Source organism: Podarcis gaigeae, assembly GCF_964106915.1.
Source record: "Podarcis gaigeae genome assembly, chromosome: 11".
Taxonomy (NCBI): domain Eukaryota; kingdom Metazoa; phylum Chordata; class Lepidosauria; order Squamata; family Lacertidae; genus Podarcis; species Podarcis gaigeae.
Window position 1 is genome coordinate 46642475 of NC_139687.1, and position 17938 is coordinate 46660412.

At 42.5% G+C, this 17938-nt stretch overlaps 1 protein-coding gene across 3 annotated transcripts in view; it reads left to right on the forward strand.

Annotated features, from left to right (window-relative positions):
• FYB1 (FYN binding protein 1) overlaps window positions 1–17183 on the forward strand; it is a 49418-nt gene extending 32235 nt beyond the window's left edge. Inside the window, exons 12-19 of one of the 3 annotated variants that reach the window (XM_083703495.1) lie at window positions 1641–1784; window positions 2571–2602; window positions 4166–4235; window positions 5555–5660; window positions 8815–8977; window positions 15382–15415; window positions 16712–16746; window positions 16887–17183. In XM_083703495.1, the coding sequence (XP_083559621.1) occupies window positions 1641–1784; window positions 2571–2602; window positions 4166–4235; window positions 5555–5660; window positions 8815–8977; window positions 15382–15415; window positions 16712–16746; window positions 16887–16909 (607 nt within the window). In that variant the 3' untranslated portion in view covers window positions 16910–17183. The remainder of the gene's footprint in view (window positions 1–1640; window positions 1785–2570; window positions 2603–4165; window positions 4236–5554; window positions 5661–8814; window positions 8978–15381; window positions 15416–16711; window positions 16747–16886) is intronic. The other 2 variants (XM_083703496.1, XM_083703497.1) reach the window with 2 other exon arrangements.
• The last annotated feature ends 755 nt before the right edge of the window (window positions 17184–17938 follow it).

Below are 17938 nucleotides of genomic sequence, written 5' to 3' on the forward strand. Positions count from 1 at the left end.
TGGGTGTTGTTTTAATGAGTCTTTACTGTTTTCATCTCCTTCACATGGATTCTATTAAGGCATAGCCTTTTTCAACTTCTTTAATTCTCAAGTAGAAGCCTGTAAACCAGAGTCTGAAGCATGGACAGATGTTTGTGTGGCATCAAAACAACGGCACATCCGATTCTTTAGACCCTAGTTATCCATTCATTATATATTCGCCCTCCATAGAAATCCACACTGATGCTGGTGAATTGCTCTGATCCTGGGATCACATATTAGAGCCACAGGACAGATCGGGAGGTCCATGTACTAAGAACTTGGTCCAGCTGTGTTTGTATGAGGCTCACACTTCATGCTGTTGCAAAATTCGGGTGCCTCCCCCTCTCTCTGCTGAGTGGTGACAAAGAGCCCATGGGGTTCCATGCACTCACCCAGGGTCTGTGGCCCTTTGGAGAATTGAGACACGGTGGAGACAGTCGTAGCTTTAATAAATATTATTTATTCGCCTATTTACACCTTCGGAAGGGGAAGGGTGTGTTGCGTTTTAAACCACAGAGCCTAGGACTTGCCGATCAGAAGGTTGGTGGTTCGAATCCCCGCGACGGGGTGAGCTCCCATTGCTCGGTCCCTGCTCCTCCCAACCTAGCAGTTCGAAAGCATGTCAAAGAGCAAGTAGATAAATAGGTACCACTCCGGCGGGAGGGTAAACAGTGTTTCCGTGCGCTGCTCTGATTTGCCAGAAGCGACTTAGTCATGCTGGCCACATGACCTGGAAGCTGTACGCCGGCTCCCTCGGCCAATAAAGCGAGATGAGTGCCGCAACCCCAGAGTCAGCCACGACTGGACCTAATGGTCAGGGGTCCCTTTACCTTACCTTTATTTACACCTTCAGTCTGCAAGGAGGAATTCCAGATCTTACAGCATTTTCCTTTCAAGAGGGGGTTGTACCCCACAACAGTGCTTGTACCCCATAGCCAACCACCCTCCTTCCTCCTCCCATCAGCCCTTGCTCCCAGACTCCCTTTTCCTGTCACCTCAAGCGTACAGTTTCCTGGCAACCTTTCAAATCCCTGTATCCTTCACACCTCAAGGCAGGGGGAAGGAGTTCTCTTGTATTGCAAATGGACCTCTATTGTTCTTTGATGGCCCCAGCTCAGTCAGGTTGTTCTGCATAAGCTAGCTCAGGAATTCCTCTGCAGCTTGTTTTCTCCCTCCATATCCCAAACAATCAAAATCCTAGCCTTTATCAGTATCTAGGATTTAGGGGGCTTAGCATTTAAATTTATAACAATACGTTTGTTGCAGCAAATACTGGTGTGGTTGTGTGTGCTGTGGTGGTGGTGCCCTGAGATGTTCTCCTAAAGAACATCTTTGCCATCCTGGTGTTTTCTGGACATTTGGGACTACACTCCCCATCAGTCCCAGCCAGCACTGGCATACTGGCTGGGACTGATGGGATTTGTAGTCCAAACCAGTCAGAGGGCACCCGATTGGCAAAGGCTGTCCTAAAGAATGCAAGTATGAATGGACTTGAAGGTCCTTTTTAATTTTTTGGGCTGTTGTTGTTGCTGCTGATGTGAATCCAATGCCCCAACCCAAAGTCATTTCAAATATCGTGTTTCAATCTGCAATGTGATAATTGCGTGCATACTCCAAAGGTCTGTGCCACATGGTGAAGATAAGAGTGATTCCTGGCCCCGTGGGCTTTTGAAGAATCTGTTGAAGGGAAAAGATTTCCCCAAGAGAAGTATACGAGAGGCAGCAACTAAAATCAATGTGACAGAAGATAATGGAGGTTCCTCGTAAGAGACTGCTGTGAAAGAAAGAAAAATAACCGGTTCACTAAAACTAATAGCTAATATACGTGTTGATCATGCGCTACTAACAGCTTCTCACAGCAGCCTAACCAGCCACATAATCGTACCACACGGCAAATAACCAAAGCTATGAAACCACCACATCCCTTTTCAAAATTGGGCCATGCTCTGTCCTTGAATACCTCTTAGCTTAAGTCATAGGTACCTTTTTGCAGAAACAGCTTCACCATGAGGCGAGTTAAGATGGCCAACTCAGGTGGCATTAGGGGTGGCAGAGTTGGAAGTAGGCAGATCTGGCCCATGGAACAAAATCTGTTGGCTTTGTGCGTCTCCTATTTATTTCAGTGGGATCTGCAGAAAGAAACTTTCTGGTAGAGCATGACGCATGATCAGCAATGGAAAGTGGGGATTTCTCAGGATTCTACCTCAGGGACCTAAATGTCTTCGGCTGAAGCTATGTCTGAAAAACTAGGTCATGGCCCAACTTCTGTTCCATTGCCGGCAATTTTGTTGATGTGATCCAGTCTTACCCAGGACGAACAGTTTATAATTTCACATATTTAAGGGACAACAAATTAGTTGCAGTTGAATATGTGAAGGAAAGCACACCCACACCCCCTTTCCTTTTGTTATCCAAGATAAAGTGGCCTCAACAATTCTTCCTTTTGTCATGATGTACACAGCCATATCCCATAATCATTTATATCCTGGGATAGGAACTGATCATCTGATTGCAGTGCTTAATAAAAGTTATTATTTGTTTGTTTCTAGCAGGACTTCTTCAGCAAAGCAAATAGGAAAGGGTAAGTAATAAGATCAAAAACATGAAGCAATTATTAAACTGTGTTTGAGTTCCTATAATCCTCAAACAGAAGCTTCCTTCTACACAAAGGCCTGTTTCACACATGTTGTGGTAAACCAGAATATAGAACAAACGCGAAGATTAGGATTAGGATCATGAACCATGATCCTATGTTTGGATGACAAAACAAGTCAAACCTTGGTTTAGCTGCTAAGGATGCAGGAAACATTTGATCCAGTTTGCATTTGAAGACAAACCTACCCAAAGTGTACTTTCCAAAACAATATGTAAACTGAACTACGGCCATCTTTGAAATCTGCATTCTCCTGAGCTTTGCAATGCATTTTTGCACCCAAGTAATGAAAAATGCAATTTCCGAGGTAAAGTATGAAAAAAATGCATATATTGAGGGAGATGACATACACAAATGCATTATATAGGCAACATTATTATTAATGTTGTTGTTAATGCCTTTCATCCTAAAGTCCTAGGGCGGATTACAACCATTTAAAAAACTGCTTGAAAGAGTTAAAAAAACTTAGAATAAAAAATACACTCACAAAAATAGGGCGGCCTTAAACATATTCATCGCAGGTATCAAAGGACAGGGTAAAGAGGTGAGTCTTTAACGTTCGCCAAAAACTGTATACAGTGGTACCTCGGGTTAAGTACTTAATTCGTTCTGGAGGTCCGTTCTTAACCTGAAACTGTTCTTAATCTGAAGCACCACTTTAGCTAATGGGGCCTCCTGCTGCCACTGCGCCACCAGAGCACAATTTGTGTTCTCATCCTGAAGCAAAGTTCTTAACCTGAAGCACTATTTCTGGGTTAGCGGGGTCTGTAACCTGAAGCGTATGTAACCTGAAATGTATGTAACCCAAGGTACCACTCTAATGAAGTTGGCCAGATGCACCTCTGTGATGAATAGGAGTTCCACAACTTAGGGGCTGCTGCAAAAAAATGCTTTGGGAGCCATCCGTCTGAGGGTGGAAGACAAATCAAGAGGCTCTCCTATTCTAATCCAGATCCTGAGAGGCTATGTAGGGAAGGAAGTTTTATTTGGTGGTTTATATATTTGGGGCTTACCAGCTGGACCATAAAGGAGGCTGATCGCAAAAGTATTGATGCTTTTGAATTATGGTGCTGAAGGAGACTCTTGAGAGTCCCATGGACTGCAAGAAGATCAAACCTATGTATTCTGAAGGAAATCAGCCCTGAGTGCTCACTGGAAGGACAGATCCTGCAGCTGAGGCTCCAGTACTTTGGCCACCTCGTGAGAAGAGAAGACTCCCTGGAAAAGACCCTGATGTTGGGAAAGATGGAGGGCACAAGGAGAAGGGGACGACAGAGGACGAGATGGTTGGATAGTGTTCTCGAAGCTACCAGCATGAGTTTGACCAAACTGCGGGAGGCAGTGGAAGACAGGAGTGCCTGGCATGCTCTGGTCCATGGGGTCATGAAACGACTAAACAACAACAATATTTGGGGCCTGAGTTGCAATGATTATATATTATTTTTCATTTTTTAAAAAACAAACAAACAACCCACTGCTTTCTGATTTCAGATTCTGGAGACAGTGATGTCTATGATGATGTAGAGCCAACTGACTTCCCTCCCCCGCCAAAAGAACTTAGGTGAGTAAACGTATAAAACAAGGATGTGTGCAATGGCCTACTGAGGGATGGGTAGACGCTGATCTGTTTGCTGTTACTCAAGGGCTTCATGACACGTGTTATAAGTGACAGGCTTCACAGCTATGGTGCGGGTTTCTAGAACGGGTCAGCAAACTTTTTCACCAGGGGGCTGGTCCACTGTCCCTGAGAATATATTTTGAAAAGGAAAAAAATGAACCAATTCCTATGCCCCACAAATAACCCAGAGATGCATTTTAAATGAAAGCACACCTTCTACTCATGTAAAAACACCAGGCAGGCCCCACAAATCACCCAGAGACGCATTTTAAATAAAAGGACACATTCTACTCATGTAAAAATACGTTGATTCCCAGACTGTCTGCGGGCCGGATTTAGAAGGCGATTGGGCTGGATCCGGCCCCCAGACCTTAGTTTGCCTACCCATGTTCTAGAACTTAAAATACTAGACACAGCCTAGGATGAAGAGAGGAGATTGAAACTTCTCTTTGCAACTCTGCAACCCCTGACGCTTAGAAAGTTTAATTTGCTTTAGTTTATCCTATTGTGATTTTACCTTTTTTTGTACGCTTTAAATTGTAATTGTGGATTTTTAGTGATGATTTTATTGTCTTGTAGTTTTTTGGAAAGCACACTGAGGTTCTCCCCCCCCCCCCTTACAATCAAGCAGCATGTAAATTTTATGAAATAAACAAACAAATAAACAAATTTTATGAAACAAATAAATAAACAATACAAAGTATTAACCGCTCTCAATCTTAACCTGATAACTGCCATTTGTCCAGATTTTAATTTGTCTGAATTAATTTTAAGATGTATTTTAATTAATAGATGCCTGTTTTTATGTATACTGTGTTGTTTATATGATCTTAGCTGCACTGAGCCTGGCTCCGGTCAGGGAAAAAATAAAATTCATTATTATTATTAAACTGCGATCTTGGTAAAACATGCCCTCTGCCACTTCGCTGTGATTTATCATTAGAAAATCGCCTTCTGTTGGGTCAGTGAATGTTCCTGGCCCGTAATACTAATTGCCTTGAAGGGGAGGGAAAATTCAAATATCTGTTCCATGCATACTGCATTCTTGATGAAATCCTCCGCCACATTTGGTGCATAATTTTTTTTTTCAAAAAACCTAACCATGTCATTAACAAAAGGCTAATTAATTATTTAATTAATTAGCTTGTCCTTTGGCTAGGCTTTAATTGACAACCAGTAAAATAAAAACGTACCTAATCTTTATATTGGCGATCTTGATTTTTCTTCTTCTTCTCCTTCTGTTTTGCAACCTCACGCTTTAGCATAGCGAAGTCCCTGAGCATTGCGAGAGCCAGATCAGATGACCGTGATTCGCAGAAACTCAAGAAGATGGAGAAAGAAGAGAAAGAGTTCCGAAAGAAGTTTAAAGTAAGACCTTGTTTTCGTAAAATTGTTTCTTAAGGCAGCGGAGCTAATGGCATAAACCAGAGCAATAAAACTATGCGAAACACTAAAACAGCATAAAACACCAATCAAAATGAGAAACATGTCCAATTTTGTGAAATTGCCAAAGCCACAAATCACATTACAAGCCTTAATGAGGTTTACCAAATAAAAAATAATAAAAATTCTAAGTTTTAGCTCACCTGCCTAAAATTAATTTGGCAGCTGCCTGTCTTGATAGACAAGGGAATTGCGCCTCTGGGGGTGAAGTCAAACTGGACCGAAGTGACCTCCCCGGGGTGCAAGCCTGGGCGGTGTATACGGAGGTGTATGTAAACAACAAAAAGTAAACAACAACAAAACCAAGGCGTCATCCAGATGACCTGTTTATATAGCATTTATCCTGACTTTAAATTCTGGATTTTTAACTCTTTTAAATTCTGGATTTTAAACTGCTGTAACCCGCTTTGGGACCTGCTAGTATAATAAATCCAACGAAAACAAAAGCAACGCCAAATGAGGAGGTTTTCTGAATTTAAAAAGGTTGAGCTTCTGCCATTAGGTTATGGCCATAAATATTCAGTGTGCACCCCGTCAAACTCAGTGTGTTTTACTTCCTTGTGGACTAGATTTTTAATTTAAAATGTTGCACAATGACAAGAAAGCTTTTATGAAAATCTGTTTGAGAGAATGAGCATTTATCTTCACTTCCCCTGGGGGGAAATGTGTGAAAGTGGTGCACTTCCCCATTCTAAATACTATCAATGAAGCTCATTATGACTACGAGGGGAAGTTATTGGTTGTCTCAGGAGAGCATTTGAGGGCTGGATCCAGAGGAAGTGCAAACCGTACTGTTTAGATGGTTGCATGTCATTCATGTAGCACCCTCCTGTGAACAAAACCAAGTACAGTATCCGTAACTGTAGGCCTTGCATTCCTGTAGGCCATACCTTTTCACTGGGTGACCACTTGTGGACCTAAAATGGGCATAGCTGTGTAAAATCCAATGCATGTGGGACTGTATTGTGGGGTCAATTGAAGACCCTCACTGGATTTAGCCTCCTCTTTCCACAGTAGCCAACTAGGGGATTCCACAAGCTGGGTGAGTGGGCAATAACCCTCTCCCAGGAACTGCTATCCCAGAGACAAAACACCTCTGGCATAACCTCCAACATTTCTCTGATGAAAATAGGGACGTCCCATCCACAATGATAATGTTAATATTTATACGCCACACATCTTACTGGGTTTCCCCAGTGTGGCGATCACACAGGGTCCCTGGACGTTTGACGGTCTATTGATCCCTGTGCCACCACTGTAATTGCTTCCCCGCTGCCACCAACCCATTTCTCTCGGGTACACACGGAGTCCAGACAGTTGTTAACATTAAACCAAATAAACAAGTTTATTTTATAAGGATTAACAAGTTTATGGTTTCCGATAATTTTTCTTGTCAGTTTCTTAATCTTAGTTGCCTTACCAGCCTATACCTTCCTAATAACTTCTAACTGATTATTCCAACTGTCAATCTGACTCCTCTTAACAGATTCTCTCACATCAAACTATCCCAACCCACAGACTTCTTCTTTATTTCTCCTCTAACACCTGACTGACTCCTTAACAACACTAACTCTAACTCTAACTCCTCCCCTTGGGTTCCCACTTGCCTATCACTCCACACTCATTTAACCCTTTCCTTAGGACCCAGCATGATGTCACCTAGGAGGGCAAATGCCACACCCAGCCACTCTGGGCAGCTCCCAACAGAACACTAAGATTAAATCTTCAAACATTAAAAAACTTCCCTAAACAGGGCTGCCTTCAGATGTCTTCTAAAAGTCAGCTTTCAACATATATAAAAGCACAATAAAGCATTAAACCTTAAAGAAAACTTCCCTGTACAGGATTGCCTTCAGACTGGGTTGGATAACTCCATACCCTCCAACATTTCTCCAGTGAAAATAGGAACATCCTAAGGAAAAGTGGGACATTCCAGTATCAAATCAGAAACCAGGACAGTTTCTCTAAATCAGAGAAGTCCCTGGAAAATGAGGATGTTTGGAGTGTCTGCTCTGGTCCTGGAGGCAGTACATAACCATCATGATTCATGGGTGTTGCTAGCCTTATCCACCATAAATTTGTCTAATCCCTGTCTAAAACCAGCTAAGTTGGTCGTCATCCCTACCTGTTTTGGTAGTGAGTTTCCATAGCTTAACTATGCACTGTGTGAAGTAGTATTTCCTTTTGCCTGTCCTGAATCTCTTCACCATTCGGCTTCCTTTGATGGCCCTGAGTTCTATTACGATGAGACAAATGGGGAAACTTATCTCCATGCACTTTCTTGGCACCATGCATAACTTTCCACCCCTTTGCCATTTTTCTAAGCTAAACAGTCCTAAACCTCGAGGTGTTGCTCCATCTCCATGTTCATTTCGGTTGCCCTTTTCTGTACTCCCCTCCCCCAGCTGTTCCACATGCTATTTAATATGTGGCAAACCCCTTGCTATTTTGTGACTGTTAAACACTTGCACTTTTAAGAGCATTATGACCCAACGATGGGACAGGCCTGCTTTGTGAATGAGGACAGAAGTCATATTCTTTCGCTTCCTACCAGGCATAAGGGCATTAACAACCATGGAATCCTCTCTTAAAGGCATCCAGGTTGTCTTCTTTCCCAGCTCTGTCCTTTGAGCATCAGATTTCTATAGACTCCATGCCAGCCCACTGGGTTTTGTTCTGGCTCACCTACAACAACAATGCCAATGAGCTCAGTATCCTTGAGATTTAAAACATAGCTTGAGCGTGTCTTGTGGGAGCCAATGTGGTGTAGTGGTTAAGAGCGGTAGACTCGTAATCTGGTGAACAGGGTTTGCGCCTCTGCTCCTCCACATGCAGCTGCTGGGTGACCTTGGGCCAGTCACACTTCTTTGAAGTCTCTCAGCCCCACTCACCTCACAGAGTGTTTGTTGTGGGGGAGGAAGGGAAAGGAGAATGTTAGCCGCTTTGAGACTCCTTCAGGTAGTGATAAAGCGGGATATCAAATCCAAACTCTTCTTGTTTGTAAGAAGAAAGTGTGGTTTTAACTTTGCGCGTAATGCTTCTTTTTGTGTGCAATCAAATTTTATTTTGATTTTCACAGTATGAAGGTGATATCCGAGTTCTGTATACTACAACCATATCCCGAGCACCATCTGCTAAGAAGAGAGGTTCAAAAGACTTACAAGTGAAACCAGGAGATTCGGTTGAGGTTATAAAGAATGTGGATGATACTAAAGTCCTGTGTAGGAACGAAGAGGGGAAATGTAAGTACCAAAACATAAGGACAACCTGCTTTATGGTACACAGATAGCAAGGTGCAGGGGCTCTTTATGTGTCCCAGAACACTGGGATCTAGATAAACATTACAAGCGATTGCCCCAAATCATGTTCAGATTAGTCATAGAACTTACTCTGAGCAACTGCTAACAGAACCCTAATTTCCCCTATTATTTTTTAATATATCCTTGCAAAAATCCTGCATATTTTCTTCTATCTAGGGCAAGCCTTTGAAAGCAGTTTCAAGTAATTCACTGTAGAATTAAATAAAACACTAGCTTCTGAAATTAAAGCCACAAAATACTGTTTAATGCACTTTAGTGCTGTTGATTTTACTCAGTCCACCTTGACTGAAACCATGTTGCCTAAGTGACCTGCTAATAGTTTCAGTGGGTGCATAAATAACTGCACAATTAATATATCATGCATGTGCATCATAGTTGAGGGAGTAAGCAAGAAGAGACAAATATAAGCTTTCTCTAATTAGAGATTATTTCTGGGCTGCAAGGCTGGAAAACCATTGGATTCTAGAGGGCTGCAACCAGCCTTAATATGGCTCTGATCTGATCGTTGTGTTAGCAATAGTAGTTGTGTTGCTGGCTAGATCACATCCAGAACTATCAATAAAGACAGTTTGCCAGCATCTTTGTGCATAGAAAAGCCAGGTTCCAACATTTTGTCAGGTTTCAGTGTGTCTAAGAAATGACCGTATGAGTGATGCTGTGTGCAGGTGAGAAGGAGCAGGACTACAGATAAAGGCTTATACTTAACTCTCAGTGGATGGGGTCACTAAGAGCAGAGAATAGGCTTGGTCTCCAATGTCAATGTCCAATGTAGGGATGCGGGTAGCACTGTGGGTTAAACCACAGAGCCTAGGACTTGCCGATCAAAAGGTCGGCAGTTTGAATCCCCGCGACGGGGTGAGCTTCCGTTTCTTGGTCCCTGCTCCTGCCAACCTAGCAGTTCGAAAGCACATCAAAGTGCAAGTAGATAAATAGGTACCACTCTGGCGGGAAGGTAAACGGCGTTTCCATGCACTGCTCTGGTTCACCAGAAGCGGCTTAGTCATGCTGGCCACATGACCCGGAAGCTGTACGACAGCTCTCTTGGCCAATAAAGCAAGATGAGCGCCACAACCCCAGAGTGGTCCACGACTGGACCTAATGGTCAGGGGTCCCTTTACCTTTACCAGTGTCATTAAATGCCAAATTAAAGTGCTAATCTGTTGCAGTGGAAAGTGTTGGATAGCATTTGCTTGATGCAACACAAGTTGCACCCGCACTATACATTTAAAGCTTATTTATACCCCTTTAACCGTCATGCCCCCACACCCCAAAAAATCCTACAGTTCTCAGGTGCCTTAAACTATGTTTCCCAGGATCCTTTGATAGAAGCCACAACTGTTGGAAGTGGTATAAGGCACATAAATAAGAATGAGTTATCAATAAATACCTAACGTTTTCTAACTTTCCAGCAAACCTTGTGCAAACATGTCTGAATGAATAATCAATAAACAGCTCACAAGACCTCTTCTTCTCTCTCCCCCCTCTCCTCAGTGAGAGTATGGGTTGTGGAATGACAGGAATGTGGAGTGGGGCTTCTGACCTTTCACTTTATCTGCCTACAAATGTCTTAGAAAGGGGGAAGAGGTAGCATTCCCCTGAGGACTCACAAAGGATGTCCGGTCGCTTCTGCCAACAACAGGATATTTTGTGAAGAAGGATAAGGAGTTCCTCCCAGTGTCTTCCTGGGCAAAGATTCCTCTAATGCAGATTATAAAATAAAGGCAAATTTCCTTTATTTTTCTATATATCCAAGAATATATATATTCAGGCACGTTCAATTTCCATGCAAATTATTGAGACTCTCTTCCCGCAATGCACAAACCCCACATTTATGTCCAAATGTGTATAATGAAACTGTGGCAGTTCTCATAATTGCTGTAACCTAGATTTTTAAGAATTTATATATATTTAAAATATGAGGTGCTGCTATTGGATTTTGCCCTTCTTTTCGTTCCCCTCAAAGCAGAGCAGCCATACGAGAGCAGAAAACTATTTAAAATCCCCCCCCCCCACAACCAGACATTCTTCGCATTTTTTTTTTTGATAGTGAAACTAATGACAGATGATGTGGCTTGGCTATCTTCAGAACAACTGAGCAAACTCCACCCTCTCTCACAAGGCCTGAACATCTGCCTTGTCAGCTTCCACGGAAATTGTCAGCAGCTGAGGGGGTTCGTGATTATTTCTGGTTTCGTATCCCACCCTTTCCCAGAGGCTCAGGGTAAAATACAGCATTTGAAATCTTTTAAAAAATAGTAATGATAACCATAACCAATCCCTGAGCCATCGCTCAGCCAGGAAAATAGCTAGGAAATAAGGTTGCAATTTCCAGCTTTTTTGCCCGGCCCTATTGTTAGGCAGTGTGTAGTGGCTAAGATACAGTGGCTCAGGCCACAGATACTGGGAGATGGAGAACAGCAGGGACGTGATGGAGGGCAGAGCTGGGTGTGCAACATGTGGCCTGCCCTGTGACTCCTAAAATCCCCTCCAAGCCCGCTGCACCCAAATGTAACCAAGGATGTTGTCCTGTTACCTGTGTGTCGAAGTAAGACCCAGCTTCTGTCCATGAAATTCCGAGGGAGGTCGCCATTTTGTTCCTTCCTCTTGGGTAGCAAAATGCCTTGGGAGCAGCTGTGCTGAAATATACTCAGAGTCGAGTGTGGATTTCATGGTCTTTATTCAGCTCATAGTAGTGATGAATGAAAGTTTCCCCAAAATATCTGCTTTATATACATTAGTTACACAATGAGCCGCACATGATTGGCTAATTCCGGGATTCTCCTGTAGGCCAATCAGGTTGCGGATTCACTTCCACCTGGAGCTGGATTGGGTGGCTCCTGCAGACCAATCATACTGCTGCATTGTTCTAGGACCAATCGGACTGCTGCATTCTGAATCCTATTGTTCTAGGACCAATCAGACTGCTGCATTTTGGATCCTATTCAACTCAGTACATAACATGTGCTTTGCTTGGGCCAAACTAAACCTCATGTTAAATGTGCACTTGCATTTAATGTGAGCTTCTCCTTCTAACTAATAGGCATGAGGCAATCAGGATTTGGACAACAACACCCAGAGAAGGAGGTTTAACCTTTTTTAAAAAATATTTTATTTTTTACCAACCACCAAAACACAAACAGTGAACACCCCCCCCCCAGGCAGCTGATACATTGGGTATACAATATTCAATAATACACATATTCAATAACATTCAATAATAACATATTCAAATCAACCATATGTACACTTCTATATATCTTAACACTCCTCCTTCCCCATGTTTTATTTAACTTTTAACATTTTAATTGCCTCAAATTGTTCACACCTTCTCAAATAATTCAATATCTTCTCAAACCAATCCTCCTCTTTCTCACTGACCTTAAACCCTTTCATTCTATGTAGCTTCACAGTTAGGTATTCTAAAATTATAATATTATTCAGTTTTTTCCTCCATTGGTTCACCCCTAGCTCTTCTGCATTTTTCCAGTTACTCACTATAACCTGTCTGGCTGCAGTTACCATCAATTTTACCCATTTGCATTCCTCTTTAGTTTTTAACGTGGTACTACTCAGGGTAATAAGAACCATTAATTTAGTTATTTCCACGTTCCTTTCCACAATTCCCGATATTTCTATACCAATCTGTTTCCAAAATTCATTAACTAACGAACAATCCCACCACATATGACTGTACGTTCCCAGGAGATTTAACCTTTTATCACAGCTCTTTCCCCGGTGAAATATTCCACACAAACGGAAGCAGTTTATAAGCTGTGGGAGAGAAGTTGCCAAATCCTGAGGCTAATAGCAGAGTTGGGGAGGTGGACCATTGCAGGGATGGAAGGAGACACCCTCTCCCCACATCACTTCATCGCATTGGGAAGACCCAGGGCCTTAATTTGGAAGGAGGAAAGAAAACTGGACAAGTTAAGCTGTGTACATAAAGCAAATTCCTCCTCCCCCCCAGTCCTAGGAACTGCAGTGTGTTAGAACGGCTAAGGGAGCTGGGCATGTTTAGCCTGGAGAAGAGGAGGTTAAGGGGTGATATGATAGCCATGTTCAAATATATAAAAGGATGTCACATAGAGGAGGGAGAAAGGTTGTTTTCTGCTGCTCCAGAGAAGCGGACACGGAGCAATGGATCCAAACTACAAGAAAGAAGATTCCACCTAAACATTAGGAAGAACTTCCTGACAGTAAGAGCTGTTTGACAGTGGAATTTGCTGCCAAGGAGTGTGGTGGAGTCTCCTTCTTTGGAGGTCTTTAAGCAGAGGCTTGACAACCATATGTCAGAAGTGCTCTGATGGTGTTTCCTGCTTGGCAGGGGGTTGGACTCGATGGCCCTTGTGGTCTCTTCCAACTCTATGATTCTATGATCCCAGTGGCTTTTGGTTCTTTGGGTAGTGACAATATTGCAATAACCACTTCACACAAAAAAACAAACTAACATGGGTTGTCTTTCAGGGACTTGCCAGCTCACACTCAAGAAAGACATCCTCTCTAAACAACACAATTTGATTTATATATTTTGTGCGGCCTTGACACTAAAAATCGATGATTTGCTCTGAAAGGCTTGCTAATGGCAAAGATTATCTTGATGCAAGACCGGAAAGGGGACTAGAATACATTCGTTATGAGCTCATTTCCCCAAGGGAGTTGTCCTGAAGTTGTGGTATTGTCCCTCCTTTAAGGGGAAGTCTTCCTGTCTTGAAATGAATGACAGGAACTCAGGTTTCAAAGGCCACCGAGGGAGTTCCATTATCAGGTTCAGAATGTTTGCCTTGCTGCTTTCAACTGCTGCTGTGGAGGAAAGAAAGTACAGTATCATTCATTCTTCCTATTTTTCCAGATGGGAAACTGAGTCACAAAGGCTGCAATGTGCAAGGCAAGCATAGTCCTTTGAAAAGTCACTCTGAAAGTTCTGAAGGAAACGGGCCATGGAATTCTGCCAAGGCCCTTAGCACAGTAGGAACATGACAGACAGATTTTATTTTTGTACCACAGCAGTGACAGCAGTGCAATTGCTGATTCTCACTTCCATGCAGGAGAAAGCAGCCTTGCTGCAGGGCACAGAATCCTATCCCCTGTTTTTAAAAATCATTCTAGTGCTGTGGATGACGAGAACGCAGCCTGCAGAGCAACCAAAGATTGGGAAGGAGAAGGGTTTTTTAAAAAAATTACTCAGCGTTTATTAAGGTTTATGACAGCAAGTTGAAATATTTCCAAGCTCAGTAGGTGATGGTATAGAATACCCTTGATGTACATTTCTAAAAATGCCTGTCGCATCCATTCAAACTTGTCCTGTTCTAGACAGTTTTTGCTCTGGCAGACAGATGCATGAGTCTTCAGTACACTTATCTGCACTGAATGTGCATTTTCCTTTCCAAGTTTGCAAAACCATCAAAAGAAAGAGGTCAAAGAAAGTGCAATGCATTGCTGTGGGGATGGAGGAACATCTTCTGTTCCTTTTTGCAATGAGAATCGTTGCGCAGCATCACTTTTTCACTTTGAAGGGCTGCATCCGGGGCTTTAGGCTGTTTGCATGTAGAATTGTGAGTTGTCAGTTACGAAATGCAGCGGAGGCTAGTCCATCAGGTTGCTGCCCCACCAACCTTGGTCTGCTTGCCTCTTGCCTGGGTGGCTATGCCTGTCATTAGCGCCACCTACTGTTGGCCTCCCTGCCTTCCACCCTATCAGAGAGCCAGTGTGGTGTAGTGGTTAAGAGCGGTAGTCTCGTAATCCTGGGTAACCGGGTTCGCGTCTCCGCTCCTCCACATGCAGCTGCTGGGTGACCTTGGGCCAGTCACACTTCCTTAAAGTCTCTCAGCCCCACTCACCTCACAGAGTGTTTGTTGTGGGGGAGGAAGGGAAAGGAGAATGTTAGCCGCTTTGAGACTCCTTAAAGGGAGTGAAAGGCGGGATATCAAATCCAAACTCTCTTCTTCTCTTCTGCCTTCCACCCTATCAGTCCCGATGGCAGCAGCCATCACTGAGAACAGCCCTTTGCGTGATCTCTGGACAACGATGGTAAAATATAGAAACAAGCTTCTGAATGGGTGGTGGTGAGGTATTCGCCAATTTTTATTTCACAAACCAGTGCTTTATACCTCCTATAATATGCACCTACGATCTTCCTTTCAGATAGCAGGGTGTCAGTTCCAGCTAAATGACAACACATTTCACAGGGTAGGGGTAAAATCCTAGATGGCACATGTCCTTTCTGCATTATCGTTTTCACCTTCCTGCCTCGTGGTTTTCTTTCAGCTCAGAAGAGTGATACCAGCTTCAGCTGATGATAACTATGTACCTATAATTTGATTTTACAGATGGTTATGTCCGGAGAAGTTGCATAGTGGATGAGTAAGTGCAATGTTTTCATCTTGAAACTTTTTATAATACAGTATTGTCAAAGCTAGTGAAACAGTTTTGCTTCCCAAACAAGGTACACACACACACCCCGGCAACACTATGTAAATGAAGACATTCCCATAGAATATTGCTAAGTTGTTCTTCTGGAAAATTTCACAGAAACAAAAGAAATTATCAGAATTGAAAGCCAGGTGTTTTTCCTGTTGATTTTTTTTTAAAATAGGGATAGTGTTAATCACCACTTTCATTGTTTATTGGCATAATATATTGGGTAAAATCCACTCAGAATTTATCCTGTATTGAAATGAACAGCATATTCAATGCAATAGCTCAGTTGGTAGAGCATGAGGCTCTTAATCTCAAGGTTGTGGGTTTGAGCCCCACGTTGGGCGAAAGATTCCTGCATTGAGGAGGCTTGGGCCTTGTGGTCCCTTCCAATTCTACATTTCAATATTCAGTATGTCTTGCCCTGCACCTGTTGACCTGTTGCCCAATTTCTTCTTCTTCTTCTTCTTCTTCTTCTTCTTCTTCTTTATCTTAAAAACATTTAAATGGTTTCTAAAACAAATTAATACCTTTTTAATATATACCGTACTTTTCCGTGTATATGACTAGGTTTTTTACTCTAAAATAATGTTAAAAAATGGGGGTTGTCTTATACACAGGAGTTATCTTCCCCCATTTTTATAAATTTGCGTCCTCCAAAATAGTTGTCATGTTATACACAGGGGCATGTTATACACAGAAAAATATGGTAAGTTGAGTTGCAGTGGGATCTGATTCTAAGGGTTCATCCTTTTTGAGGTTTAATGTTTAACTATGTTTTTATACATGCTGGAAGTTGCCCAGAGTGGCTAGGGCAACCCAGACAGATGGGCGGGGTGCAAATATTATTATTATTATTATTATTATTTATCCACACTTCCACTTGACCTGCATTTTGATTCTTTTGTGTACCAATTAATTTCCCCCTGGATCCTAGAGCTTTCCTCATTGTTCCATGGCTGTGCCTTTTGAAAATATGATCTTACCCATTGCGTAGGATCTTATCAGATGCACAGAAAAGCCAGAAAAGAGAGGCTTTGCTTACCTGAGCTTCAATTCAGGTAAGCTTAGATTTTCTCAAGGCTCAGCCATGGAACAACAAGAGAATGGACCGTGGTCAAATGGTCCAGTCTCCATGAAATATGGTCAAATGGGCCATGCTTTTCTATAAGGCAGCTTCCTCTGTTCCTAGTATATGTGAAAGTGACTAAACCATTTCCTTTTTTCTTTCTAAACTTACAGTGATGAAGAAATATATGATGATATCGCTGATGAGGGTACGTTACACATGTCCAAAAGAATTGTAATGATTTGGGATTGAGTAAACAGAAGTATTTTATTTTGGTTGTGTTATTTTTATAACAAGGGTAGGCATTTTTCATACTGTATTTACATTTACATTTCCCCCTCCCCCCAGGTTGCATATATGACAACGATTAGCTGTGGATTTCCCTTCAGCCTGAGCTTCATCTACTCTGAATCACCAAGTGGTTGATGCAAGAGTGAAATGTATTCCTCACATTGGTTGTTGTCTGCATAGGTACAAAGATTTGGTTAGGCTATCTCGCCAGCTTCTGAACTGTAAAGCAGGTCTCATAATGAAGGCATTGCAATGTTGGTGGGACTATTTTCCTTGATCAGGTTGAGAAAGCAAATCTCCAAACCACTTCCCTCTTCCACCAGCATGGTGAATATTAAATTATTCAGGCAACCACCCAGTTCTCATTTTGCAAACTTATTTTGTTTGTTTCCTCAAAGCATACACTTCTAAAACATTTCACAGATGAAATTAGTCACACTTCTGTGTACTTGCTATACCCTGTTCTCACACCTGAAGCATCCTGGGCCTATTACAGCTCTTCTCTATCACTTATACATTGTGTTCATTTGCTCACCAGTACCGTACTTTTCCGTGTATAAGACAAGGATGTTTTTACTTGAAAGTAATGTCCCTGCAGCTGATGACAGCGGTCACAAAATTAAAAGACACCTGTTTCTTAGGAGAAAAGCGATGGCAAACCTAGACAGCATCTTAAAAAGCAGAGACATTACCTTGCCAACAAAGGTCCGTATAGTTAAAACTATGGTTTTCCCAGTAGGGATGTGTGGAATTGAGAGCTGGACCATAAAAAAGGCTAATCGCCAAAGAATTGATGCTTTTGAATTATGGTGCTGGAGGAGACTCTTGAGAGTCCCATGGACTGCAAAAAGATCAAACCTATGCATTCTGAAGGAAATCAGCCCTGAGCGCTTACTGGAAGGACAGATCGTGAAGCTGAGGCTCCAATACTTTGGCCACCTCATGAGAAGAAAAGACTCCCTGGAAAAGACCCTGATGCTGGGAAAGATTGAGGGCACAAGGAGAAGGAGACTACAGAGGACGAGATGGTTGGACAGTGTTCTCGAAGCTACTAACATGAGTTTGACCAAGCTGCGGGAGGCAGTGGAAGACAGGAGTGCCTGGCATGC